This window comes from Myotis nattereri (assembly GCF_964212035.1).
Source record: "Myotis nattereri genome assembly, chromosome: 2".
In the NCBI taxonomy this organism is placed as follows: Eukaryota; Metazoa; Chordata; class Mammalia; order Chiroptera; family Vespertilionidae; genus Myotis; species Myotis nattereri.
This window is the reverse complement of record NC_138076.1, coordinates 211,671,208-211,683,573: the sequence shown is the minus strand read 5'-3', so window position 1 is coordinate 211,683,573 and position 12,366 is coordinate 211,671,208. Positions and strand designations below refer to the sequence as shown.

General features: G+C 56.1%; 1 protein-coding gene across 1 annotated transcript; it reads left to right on the top strand.

Moving 5' to 3' along the window:
- The first annotated feature begins 4,298 nt into the window (after positions 1 to 4,298).
- Positions 4,299 to 12,218, top strand: PMM1 (phosphomannomutase 1). Its single transcript, XM_081084585.1, has 8 exons — positions 4,299 to 4,442; positions 7,542 to 7,659; positions 8,768 to 8,844; positions 8,966 to 9,057; positions 9,274 to 9,373; positions 10,526 to 10,601; positions 11,264 to 11,379; positions 11,727 to 12,218. Exons 1-8 carry the CDS (start codon positions 4,356 to 4,358, stop codon positions 11,847 to 11,849), a joined length of 789 nt encoding a protein of 262 aa, XP_080940711.1. The 5' UTR covers positions 4,299 to 4,355; the 3' UTR covers positions 11,850 to 12,218.
- Positions 12,219 to 12,366: the final 148 nt, after the last annotated feature.

Sequence of the window (12,366 nt, the reverse complement as noted above, 5' to 3'; positions counted from 1 at the left end):
CGTTTGTGTCAGGTGTGACGGTCCGGGTGAGCGTCCAACATGAAGCCCTGGCTTTTTTGTCTGTCTCCCTCTGAGCTTGACTTTGCTGAGTCTGGATGTGCCACCTTTGCTTGGTTGTAAGCCTTACAGATAAGAAGTGGTGAAAGCAGGAACGAGTGTATGACTTTCACCACTGATTTACAAAGATGGGGGGAAGAACCCTGCTGAAAGCCAGATAAGGTTACACTGCAGTGAGAGAGATGGGCACCAGGTGGCGCTGTGCACCCCACAACCAAACTCGGCTGACCTGGATACCGCAGGTCACAAGACTGCCCTGCTCCCCACACACCTCTACCCTTTTGTGGCCCCCAAAGAGTCCACAGGGCAACACATTTATCAAGATGCTTCTCGAATTTATCCTCGGACCTCTCCAATCCCACACCTTCCTGCAAGAGTAGTTTCTATCACTGCAGGTGGTTTCCACCTCTGCCCTTAATTTACCATTTGCTGGACCTGAATTCTCCCCTCCCCACCTATCCTCAGAGCAGCCCCTCACCAGGTGCTAAAGGCCCAGCTTTAGCATTTCTCTGCAAAGCCTTTGCCGCCTCCACGCACAGCTGCCCCTTCCCTCCTGTGGGTGCCTCCCAAACACTCCTGCCAGCTGGGGCAGGGCCTGGCTGTGGTCATCTGAGTGCCCAGCACCCAGCACATGCCTGGCAGAGAGGTGCCATCACGGAGTGAGTCAGTCCCCATAGGCCCATACTGAGGGGGAGGGGCAGGTCATAAAAAACCCTGGACCTGGATTCAGACGCCCGGATTGAACCTCTGCCGCAGATACCTTGATCAGGCCTTCCTTTCACTGGGCCTCAGTTCATTCTGTAGAATGAAACTGCATCAAGTAGTCTCTAAGGCCCCTCCTTGTGGGACTCCTCTCTCCATCCCTGGCATGAGAGGTGAGGAGTGACTTGCCCAAGGGCTCAGTCCTGGGGCTCAGGTCTAAGCCACAGAAATCACTAACCCAGGTGTCAGGAGACTGCTGTCCTTGCGTCCCACCCTCAGGCGGGGCAGTGCTGGGGCCAGCCATCTATGTCCCCACTGGCTTTGACTGAAGGAGCCCCAAGGGGGCCTGTGCCAACCCAGCAACAGCCTCCACCCCCTCCACAAAACACCTGTAAACATGCGCACTGCAGCTGGTTTAAATGTAACACCTTGTTTATTGTGAAAACAATAAGCTCTGCAGGCATTTTGGAAAATGAAGGAAAAAAAATCTAACACCACAGTCTCACCAACCACCACTGCTCCAAACCAAGATGGAATTAAAACCAGCAATACCTCTACCCCGCTCCTCTTTAAGCACATCTCCTCCCCTGCACCCAGAGAGGCTGCAGTGGTGGTCCCATTTATAGACAAAGAACAGGACCAGAGAGAGGGAGGGACCTGCTCAAGGTCGCCTGGGGAGAGGCAGCCCCAGGAACTGTCAGTCTGACTGTACCCCCACTACACCTGGGCTGCCCCCTTGGGCTGGGACTGCCCACCTTCAGGTCACACTCCAGACAGGGAAAAGAGGGGCAACAACCCTGTATTCATTCGGCAACATGTTGACACTTGGCCTTCCACCAAGGGGCCCAGGAAAAGCCTGGGCTTTGGGGGAATGGAACTGAATGTGAGTCCTGACTGTTCTGTGTGACCCGGGAAAGCAACTTCAACTCTGATGTCAGTACCTAGGTCTGAAAATTGAGTGTCAGCCCTGTCACCTCAGAGGATTCTGGCAAAAGCAAATGAAATGCCCAACGGATGAGCTATACTGCCCAAAGCAAACATGGAAGTCACTAACCTGCAAACCTCAGCCAACTGTATGGCCCAGAAGAGCCTAGTCTTCCTTCGTGAGCAGGATCCTGCCAGGATGGGGTCTCAGGCCCCCTGCCTTCAGGCCTGGCTTCCTTTGGTGCTCTGGAAACCCTTCTGGCCCGGCCTCCCAGTCCCAGTTCCCCCAGTCCTGCTCCTCGCTTTCCCTAGGGCCTCCTCAGGGCCCCATCTGCACACCAGTTGCCAGGGAAAAGCCTCCCTCTTAAAGGGATATACTGGTGGCCATAAGGCCTCCTCATCTGGTCCCCCCTCTGGGTTTCAGTATCCTCATCACTGAAATGAGTTGTGAGAATTCAGGGGGAGATTGTGAAAGGTATTTAAAAGGAAACTGGTTCACTACAGGTCTAAGGCGTAGGTGTGCTATTGTTGGGAGCTTATCTCTGTCTTTGAAAAGGTGGAGCTGATCCACAGGAGACAAACACTTGTCCTGCCCTATGGGCCCCATTCTACAGTTTCTGGATTCCAGCACCAGGGGTGGATCCCTGGCATCTGCATTTAACAAATTCCTTAGGAATTCCTTTATTTTTTAAATATATTTTTATTGATTTCAGAGAGGGGAGAGGGAGAGACCGAAACATCAATGATGAGAGAGAATCATTGGTCAGCTGCCTTCTGCACACCTCACACTGGGGATCGAGCCTGCAACCCAGGCATGTGTCCTGACTGGGAATCTGACCATCACATCCTGGTTCATAGGTCAACACTCAACCACTGAGCCAGGCTGGCCGGGTGAAATGCTTTTTCTTTTTTAAAATTTATTTATTTTTAGAGAGAGAAACATAGATTTGTTCCACTTATTTCTGCATTCATTGTTGATTTTTTTTTAAATAATATTTTTAATGGATTTTAAAGAGAGGAAGGGAGAGGGAGAGAGAAATAGAAACATCAATGAGAGAGAAACAACAGGCTGCCTCCTGCACTCCCCCTACCAGGGATCGAACATGAAACCTCTCAGTGCATGGGGCAATGCTCAACCAACTGAGCCACACTGGCCAGGGCATAAATGTTCTCTTAGAGTTTGAGTCTTGGCTTGAATTCTTTCCTAGCCAGAACTCAAGTACAGAGGTTATCGAACCTTGGTCCAGTCTGACCCTACTGGTGTAACACCTGGAGCTTTTTGCCACCACCAATAACCTTACAGATCAGCGGTTCTCAACCTGTGGGTCTCGACCCCGTTAGGGTCGAACGACCCTTTCACGGGGGTCGCCTAAGACCATCGGAAAACACATATATATTTACATATTGTTTTTGTGATAATCACTATGCTTTAATTATGTTCAATTTGTAACAATGAAATTGGGGGTCACCACAACATGAGGAGCTGTATTAACGGGTCGCGGCGTTAGGAAGGTTGAGAACCATTGTTATAGATGAACCATGGTTAATTTACCCAATCCCCAATTTTTTTCTTTTCTTATTTTCTAAAAGTTGAATTGCTGGCTAAAAGGGTCTGCACAATTTAAGACTTTTGACAGGCAATGTCCATTTAATCAGTAACAGCACCCAACACATCTATACAAGTTCTCCTTTGGAACGGGCCTGCTGTGTGCCTGCTACTTTGTGGGCGCTTCTATTTCTTTTCATGTGCGAAGCAACCCTACAAAGTAGGTGGTGTTCTTCCCGTTCTGCAGATGGGGACACAAAGTTTCAGAGAAGTGAAATGACTTGTCCAAAGTCACATAGTGGTGGACCTGGGAAGACAACCTAGAACCGACTCCAGAGTCAATGTGATGAGCAAATAGTTATGAATAAAGATCCGGGAAGGCTTTTTTGATGGAGGTGGACCGTGAGCTGAGCCTTATGAGGTGGACAGAAGGACAGCAGGAGGAGTAAGGCAGGGGAAAGAAAGCCAGCTGGCAAAGTCTATAGCCAGAGCAAAGGCCATGAGGAGATTTCTTCAAGCTCAAGATTTTTAGGGCAAAGGCATTAGCAGGGAGGGGCGAGTTATGGAATGACTGATGGCAGACGAGGAAAGTCGGGACAGCCCAGTCCTCGCCCCGCCTGGCCCTGCACTGCGGGTTCAAGGCCCCACCCCTGTCCAGCCTTCCACCGCCTGATGCAATCAGAACCATCCCGTCACTGTCCAACCTGGGCCCAGACCCTCTCTTCCGGGCTCTCTTCCTCTCTCATACCCGGCGAGGCCCTGGCCCCGCCTCCGTACGGGTCGGTACAACGCGGCCCTTACTGTGGGGCTGTGCTCCGCCCTATTCCACGCCCCTTCTCTGCCTGGTCCAATCAGAATCATCTTTACAAGTTCGCTCAGACCCGCCCCTCCCCGCAGAGACCACGCCCCTTCTGCAGTGACTCACCAGTCCTGCCGGAGGGCCCCGCTCTCCAAGGTCTGCTCCTCTCGGCCCCGCCCCCCAGCGCCCGCCCCTTCCAGGCCCCGCCCCCGGGTCGGCCCCTCCCACGTCTGCCCCTCCCAGGCCCCGCCCTATCTAATCGCCCCTTGTAGCCGCGGTTCAGACAGTCACGTCCCGGGAGTGAGCCGGGCGCGCGGTGCTGCAGCCATGGCTGTGGCCGCTGAGGGCGCCCGCCGGAGGGAGCGCGTCCTCTGCCTGTTTGACGTGGACGGGACCCTCACGCCGGCTCGCCAGGTAGGGGCCCGACGTTCGGAAGCTGCGGTCGGGAATGTCCCGCGGACACCCGGAGGCCGACTGTGGGGCCCGCAGCGGCGTGACCCCGACCTCTGAGACCGAGTGTGAGATGCAGAGGTCCCCGGCCCCTGACTCTCGGGGACCGCCCGATGGGAGTGATGGACACTCGGGTCCTCTTGTCACAACCCCCGAGCGTCTGCCCCCACCTTCTCCCCGCGATCAGCCGAGCTGTTTGGATTCTGGAGGGAGGGGGCTGCAAGCAGGGACCTAGCTCCCCTCCCTCCCCCTCTGCCAGGCCTCCACACGCCGAGGCTCGGCTCTCGGACGCCCCCGTCTCCCCAGCCGCGCTCTCCCATTTCAGCCCTAGGACGCCCCGGTAGCCGTAAACTGGCGTCTGAACCCAGGGTTTCAGAAGGGGCTTGGAGCGCACCCAAGCGTCAGAGTCGCCATCTCGTGGGAGCAAAGGGGTTTCGGAACCATCCCACCGACCTTTGCAGGCCTGGGCCTGGGTCTGTTTTCTCCAGTCACTCTTCCCCTTTACTTCCCACCCCCAGCGTGAAGAGGAGGGAGGGCTTACTCTACCTTTTCCGTGGATACGGGCTCTGCCCACCTGGAGGTGAGAGTTCCCAGGCCCAACGTGGCCACACTGGGGATACTGTGGCGCTGGGAAGGTGGGAGTGCAGTTCTCTTAAAGGCTTCTCACCATATTTATTCTCTAATCTAACCTCTGCTCCATACCGTTTTTATCCCATTGGATTTCACCTTGGGTGGGCCTCCAGGCCCATCCTCACCAGGCCTCTTTCTTACCCGCCCTCCAGTCCGGGGCCTTAAGGACCAACTACTAAGGGTTCTAGAGGGGCGAGCCAGTGGGCGGGGCTCCAGGGCAGAAGCTGATGGGAACGCAGGTCTGAGCTTCCTTCCCCTTTTAGGCTCTGCAGGCTCCACATCTCCCCCCTAGGGGAGGGCCCTGGCTTGGGCCCTGGGGGCACAGGAGGAATCTGGCCTCCTCCCTGCCCTCCAGCCGTCCTCAGGGATGGGAGAAAGGTGATGGTGGAGGGAGAGTGGCAGGGTCTAGGCAGCCCCCACCCTTTCCTCTGACACTTCGCCCTCTGGCCCAACAGCCTATAGAAGAGCAGTGTGTTCGTGCAGGCCACCTGTTATTGTCAGACCCTGTCCTTAGCGCTTTTTAAGGGTTAATTTTTAATTATGCAAGTATTCATAAATGCATTCTCTTGCAAAGAATGAAAACAGAGAAGGCTAAAGTCCCCTCTGACTATGTCAGGATCCAACCCCCTCCCCAACGTAACCTGGTTGCCTGCTGTGTAGCTTCCTTCCAGATCTCTATCTGGATCTGTGTTTGTCCAGAGGAAATAGTACATTGTTTTTATGAAGCTTTCAAAAAAATATATCATACATCACACTGTGTGTGCCTTCTTGCAACTTGGTTTTTTAAAATTTGCTTTTAGAGAAAGGAAGGGGGAGAAAGAGAGAAACATTGATTTGTTGCCCGCTTATTTATGCGTTGATTGATTGATTCTTGTATGTGTCCTGACTGGGCATCCAGCCAGCAACCTTGGTGTGTCAGGATGATGCTCTAACCCAGTGGTCGGCAAACCGTGGCTCACGAGCCACATGCGTCTCTTTGGCCCCTTGAGTGTGGCTCTTCCACAAAATACCACGTGCGGGCGCGCACGTACAGTGCGATTGAAAGTTTGTGGCCCATGCGCAGAAGTCTATTTCGAAGAAGTGGCGTTAGAAAAAGTGGGGGGTGTCGGTCGGTCAGTCGATGGGAAACGCAGAGCAGGGGAGGCACATTGTTTTGAGGTCCGTTCGCTGAGGTCGACCCCTTCCAACTCTCCCATCCACACTCGTCTATCTGAAACAAGTATACAAGATGAGTGTGGATGGGAGAGTTGGAAGGGGTCGACCTCAGCGAACGTACCTCAATCAGATTGAGGACGTTTTTAGCAAAGGCCCGCTTAGGAGTACCCTAATTAAGTTAATAACAATGTATCTACCTATACAGTTTAAGTTTTAAAAATTTGACTCTCGCTGAAACCGGTTTGGCTCAGTGGATAGAGCGTCGGCCTGCAGACTGAAAGGTCCCAGGTTCGATTCCGGTCAAGGGCATGTACCTGGGTTGCGGGCATATCCCCAGTGGGAGATGTGCAGGAGGCGGCTGATCGATGTTTCTCTCATCGATGTTTCTAACTCTCTATCTCTCTCCCTTCCTCTCTGCAAAAAATCAATAAAATATATTTTAAAAAAAAATTTGGCTCTCAAAAGAAATTTCAATCGTTGTACTGTTGATATTTGGCTCTGTTGACTAATGAGTTTGCCGACCACTGCTCTAACCAACTGAGCTGCCCAGCCAGGCTTGCAGCTTCCTTTTGACAGCAAGTATGTCCCGGGACTCTCTTATGTAGGAAGTACAGGCCTGCCTTACTCTGTGTCACCCCAGTATATTTCCGAACAGGTGTGTGCCATTCTCTGATTGACGAGCATGTATCTTGCTTGTAGTTTTCCACTATCATAAACCATACCCCAATGAACCGCCATATACACGTGGGAAAGAGAAGTGGACATTTGGGTATGGGACCACGTGCATTTTAAGTTTTAATAGATCTCTCCATATTACGCTCCAAACTGGCTGTACCCAGTTTACACTCAGTGTTTGAGAGTGTCTGTTTCCTCTGTATTACCATCCCCTCTTGGTATTATCAGCTTTGAATATCTGACTGTTTGAAAACATGGGTTATAACTCATTAGTTTACATTTCTTTGATGGGTAATCTTTTCACGTAATCGGTGGCTGGTTAATTGCTTGACCCCCTCCAGGTGTTGCTACTGTGGTCCCCATTTCATAGACGGGACAAAGAAAGGCAAAGCCATTAGTCAAGGTCATTTTGTTGTGGAGGGACTTGAGCCCGAGTTTGAACCCAAGTGTATCTGATTGTTTTAAGGTCTGTGTTCTAAACCTTGAACTGCCTCAGATCCAGGTGGAACAGGGGCCCCCCGGATTCTGAGCACTGAGTGGGGGCTGAGTGGGAGCCCCAAACATGCCAACAGCCAGATCTTGTGCTTCCTGCCCCTGCTGCAGAAAATCGACCCTGAGGTGGCTGCCTTCCTGCAGAAGCTTCGAAGTCGGGTGCAGATCGGCGTGGTGGGCGGCTCGGACTACTCTAAGATTGCTGAGCAGCTGGGAGAGGGGGATGAAGGTAGGACAAGCGGCCAGCACCAGCTCCGAAGTCCCATAAGCGGGCTGGTGTGGGTGTGGGGTGTTCGGGGGATCCACAGACTCCATCCTGTTTCTGCAAAGGAAGTAGAGGGAGCAGCCAGATGCTTCCCTCACTGTTTCAGCGACTGTGCCGTGAGCACCGACCGTGAGCCTGCCACTGTTGTTTTGGAGAAACAGCAGAGAATGGAGCAGGCAGAATCCTGCCCAAATGTGGTTATATCCTCAGTTCTTCCTGCTGAGTCTCGGTTTCCTCATCTTTAAAATGGGCATAATCACTGCTGGCTACCACTTGTTGAAAATGACCGTGTATTAACTCCCTTTCATTTAATCCTCACAACTCTGCTTCAGGGCGGGCATTTTACAGAGGAGGGTTCTGATGTCTCTGGGGGAGGTTTTGGACCCAGAAACCCCCCGTTCTCAGCTGAGTTCCTGATCTCAACTCAGGCAGCTGCTGCAGCTCCGCAGACCAGAAACTTTCTTGAATTTCCCTCTCCTCACCCACTTGGTCATTCCATCAGCCGGTCCCGCGATATCTCCCTGTGTCCATGTCTCCATCTCCACCACCCACCACTGTCCAGGTGACCACCTGCCACCTGGACCTGCAACCGCCTCTGGCTGCTCCCTGTGCCTCCCCACTTCCGCCTACTCACTCCTCAGCGCAGCCAGAGCTGGGAGCTCGCTCAGGCAACCAGCCCTGGCAACAGTGATGGAAGCTGTAAACAAAACCGAAGCCCCTGTGCCCCTGTGCTGAGGGACCGGGGAGCACCAAGCGGAAATGCCGCCCTCTGCTGGGCAGTCCTGGAAGGCTCCCAGAGGAAGGAGCCGGGTCTTGGAGTGGAGGGGGACGGGGGAAGGGCATTCCAGGCAGAATGGCCTGCATGAGCAAAGCCTAGAGATGTGACTGGCTTGTTTGCTTGTTCGGAAAGAGCCAAAGCTGCGGAAAGGGAGAAGTACAGAAAAGCAGGTTCGGGGTGGAACAAAAAGTCTTCGAATGCCATACCGAGAAGTGTGAGCTGTGTCTCTCCTGGGCTCTGGGTACCTGGTCTCATGCTCCCTCTTTCTCCCCTGGCCGCTCCATGTCCCTAAAGTCATTGAGAAGTTTGATTATGTGTTTGCTGAGAACGGGACAGTGCAGTATAAGCATGGACGACTGCTCTCCAAGCAGGTCAGTGCCCCACCCCCACCCCCACCCCTGGGCCTTAGCCCAGGACACTTCCCCAGAGAGACAGTCCCGGGTGGCGGGAGCGGCACCAGCCGGCACTCAGAGCGCTGTGTCCCTTGCCCAGACCATCCAGAACCACCTCGGGGAGGAGCTGCTGCAGGACTTGATCAACTTCTGCCTCCGCTACATGGCGCTGCTCAAACTGCCCAAGAAGCGGTGAGACCCCACCCAGCCCTGCCCAGCCTCTCCTCTCAGTTCTGGGCCTGAGAGAACAGGGGTGGGTCTCTCCAAGGGGACCTGGAGATGCTCCGGCCCTGGCCTTTTGGTGGGTGGATTCTCGCCCCCTGTGAAGTCCAGTAGAGCTGGATTGAATTCAGGCCATTCTCTCCTTCTCTCTGGTTCTGCCCTCCCTCCCACCCCCATCACCACCAGTGGAACCTTCATCGAGTTCCGGAATGGCATGCTCAACATCTCGCCCATCGGCCGGAGCTGCACCCTGGAGGAGCGGCTCGAGTTCTCCGAGCTGGACAAGGTGCCACCTTAGGCTTTAGGACCTCAGTCACTCAGCCTCTCTGAGCCTGTTTTCTCATCAGTGCCATGGATTGGGGGGCGGGGGGGGGAAGTGTTTTGAGAGAACCAGCACCCTTTTAGGCACCTACCATGTGCCATGGTTGAGGCACGTGTGCATCTTTCCAACATTGCTGGTTTCCCGCCCCTGGGGACCGACACCACCAGCCACCTAACTCCCTCAGCTCACACTTGGGCATCACTGACACCTTCCCACCCACCTAGGGTCCGGCAATCATCCCTGCTCATTCAGCCTCGAAGCTGGTCTCAGATCTGTTCACCTGTGTGTCTCCCCTCCCCCCGCGTGTGTCTCCCCGCCGTGTGTCTCCCCCACCGTGTGTCTCCCCCACACTACAAAACAGCCTGTTCTTCAGCAGTGCCACCGAGAGCCTTGTACAGCACATCTGTCCTCCCTGTCTGCTCTGCTCACAGCCGTCCCATGGCCCCCTTGCCAACTGGGCAGTGTCCTAGCCCCCGAGGTGCCCGAGCCCTGCGGGGCCTGCTGGCTGGGCCCGCCCTTCAGCCTTCTCTCTGCCTCTGTGCTCGGAACAGACCCGGGTCCCTCTCGCCTGTGGATGTGCCGCTCCTGCTAAGCTTAGACTTGGCTTTGCCCACTGCACGCAGCAGGCGCAGCCCGTGAGCGCCGGTGCACGGCGGGTGCTGTGGTCGGGCGGCTCCCTGTTGACCTGCCTCCGGGCGCCGTCACTACGCACAGGGCTTCACGGGCTCTGCCGCCCCGCGCTCATTCCGGCGTCTGAGCCCCGTGCGCTTTGCTGACCTGGCTGACCTGGCAAACCTGCGGGGAAGAAGCGGGCTGTGGCTGGGACTCGGACTGCCCTTTCCCCTCAGCCTTCCTCCGTGAGCCTCTCCTCCAAGCTGCCCTTCGGAATGCCCGCCCCCTCCCGCCTGCAGGACTGGCGCTGCGTTCAGTCACAGACCCTCCGTCCCGGCCTGGGCTCTGCCACCGAGGCTGGGGGCCCCTCTCTGAGCCTCCGTTTCCCATTGGTCAGGGGGCCATGGCCTCCACCTGGATTTAGCGAGTCCACTGGGTGTGCCCAGCACAGGGCCTGGCTCGCAGCAGCCTCTGAGCCTGGGCCTGCTTCCTCCCCTCCTGCAGAAGGAGAAGATCAGGGAGAAGTTCGTGGAAGCTCTGAAGACGGAGTTCGCCGGCAAAGGGCTGAGGTTCTCCCGAGGTAGGTCCGCGCCGCGGGGAGGGCCGAGCAGGGCAGGCTCAGCCCCAACAGGCAGGGCTGCATACGCTATGGCCCCCCGTCTTCCCCACCTAAACCCAGTCATCACCCCACCCCTTCCCACGGCAACTGCTAGCAAGTCCCAGGCCCGGTCCGAACGCTGCTGGGATCTGACACTGCTCCTGCCTCCGCTTCATCTGCTAACCGTGCGCTGTCTCCACTGCCTGCTCACTCCACGCCATGCCCCGCTCAGAGCTCCCCAGGGGCTCCTCGCTCCTAATGAAACCCTGGGCCCAGGATCTGCGTGCCCACCCCTGCCCTCGGGCCTTCTCTGGCGCTGGGACACTGCACGCTTTTACCTGCCTTGGGACTGTCCTTGCTCCCCAGCCGTCACCACTCTGGCTTCCATCTCAGCTGCGTCAGCTCCTCAGAGGCCTCCCCTGACCCGCTGGCTAGAGAGCCCACCCCACCCCTCTGGGCCAGTCTGTGACTGCCTGTTCTCCCACCTGGATCAAAACCCCCATGAGGATCCCTGTCTGTCCCATGCCCTGTGCCTGGGCCCCAGGAGCCACTCCGGGGCTGCGGAATGAGATGGCAGACGGAGGTCCTTACCCACACTCACCCGTGCGCCACTCTCTGCTGTCTTTGTCCGCCCGACCCTGCAGGAGGCATGATCAGCTTTGACGTGTTCCCTGAGGGCTGGGACAAACGCTACTGCCTGGACAGCCTGGACCAGGACAGCTTCGACACCATCCATTTCTTTGGCAACGAGACCAGCCCGGTGAGTGCCTCAGCCCTGGTCCCTCCCGCTCTGTCACCCCCAGGTCAGGCCAGGACACAGGGTGACAGAGCAAGCCTCTTGGGAGACTCCCAGGGAACAGCCAGTGCGTACCAGCCCATTACACAGATGGCAAGGCTGGGGCCCGGAGCTGGTTGGACACTGGCCCCTTGTCACACCGCAGGTCAGGGCAGCCCTGGTAAAGGCCAAGGAGGAGGGCTTTCTGGGTGTTCTGAGGGGGCAGCTCTGTAGGAGCCAGTGTGGGAAGGGGACCCCATGCCAGGGTGGGTGCTGGTCCCCAACCCTGGGAACCTTGTCCAGGCGCCACCCTCTCTGCCTCCTGTGTGCAGGGTGGGAACGACTTTGAGATCTACGCCGACCCCCGGACTGTGGGCCACAGCGTGGTCTCCCCTCAGGACACAGTGCAGCGATGTCGTGAGATCTTTTTCCCAGAGACAGCCCACGAGGCATGACCGCGACTTCCAGAGGCCTCCCCCAGGCCTAACGCCGCTCTGGCCCTGGTGCTGGATGGGTCCGGCCCTCTCCTTTGGCCCAGGACACCTGCCTTGCATCACCTGCTGCAAGGCCAGGGTCTGTGCAGCGACTGCCCCACGGCCAGCTCCCGGTGGACTGGCTCCGTCCTGCACCCCGATGGCCCCGGCTACAGCTGCTGCTTGTACTTCTGAACAGAATGGGTTTTGTCTACACTGGAGGAGGTGGATGCGAGTGTCTGTACGAGACAGCCCGCCCTGCCTTCCTGTCCCAGTCGGGGTGCAGGGCAGTGGGGAGGGAGTGTACTTGTGAGAACTTGATCACAAATATTAAAGTTCCCACAACAAGGTATGGCGTTGGTTCTGTCTGAATGGGTAACTGGCGCCGGTCACGGGTGCTGCGACAGCCACCTCTTCGCAGACGCAGAAACAGGCACGGGCGGCAGGACTCGCCCAGGTCGTACAGGAGTCAGGGAGGGTGGTTTGGGATGTCCTCCCC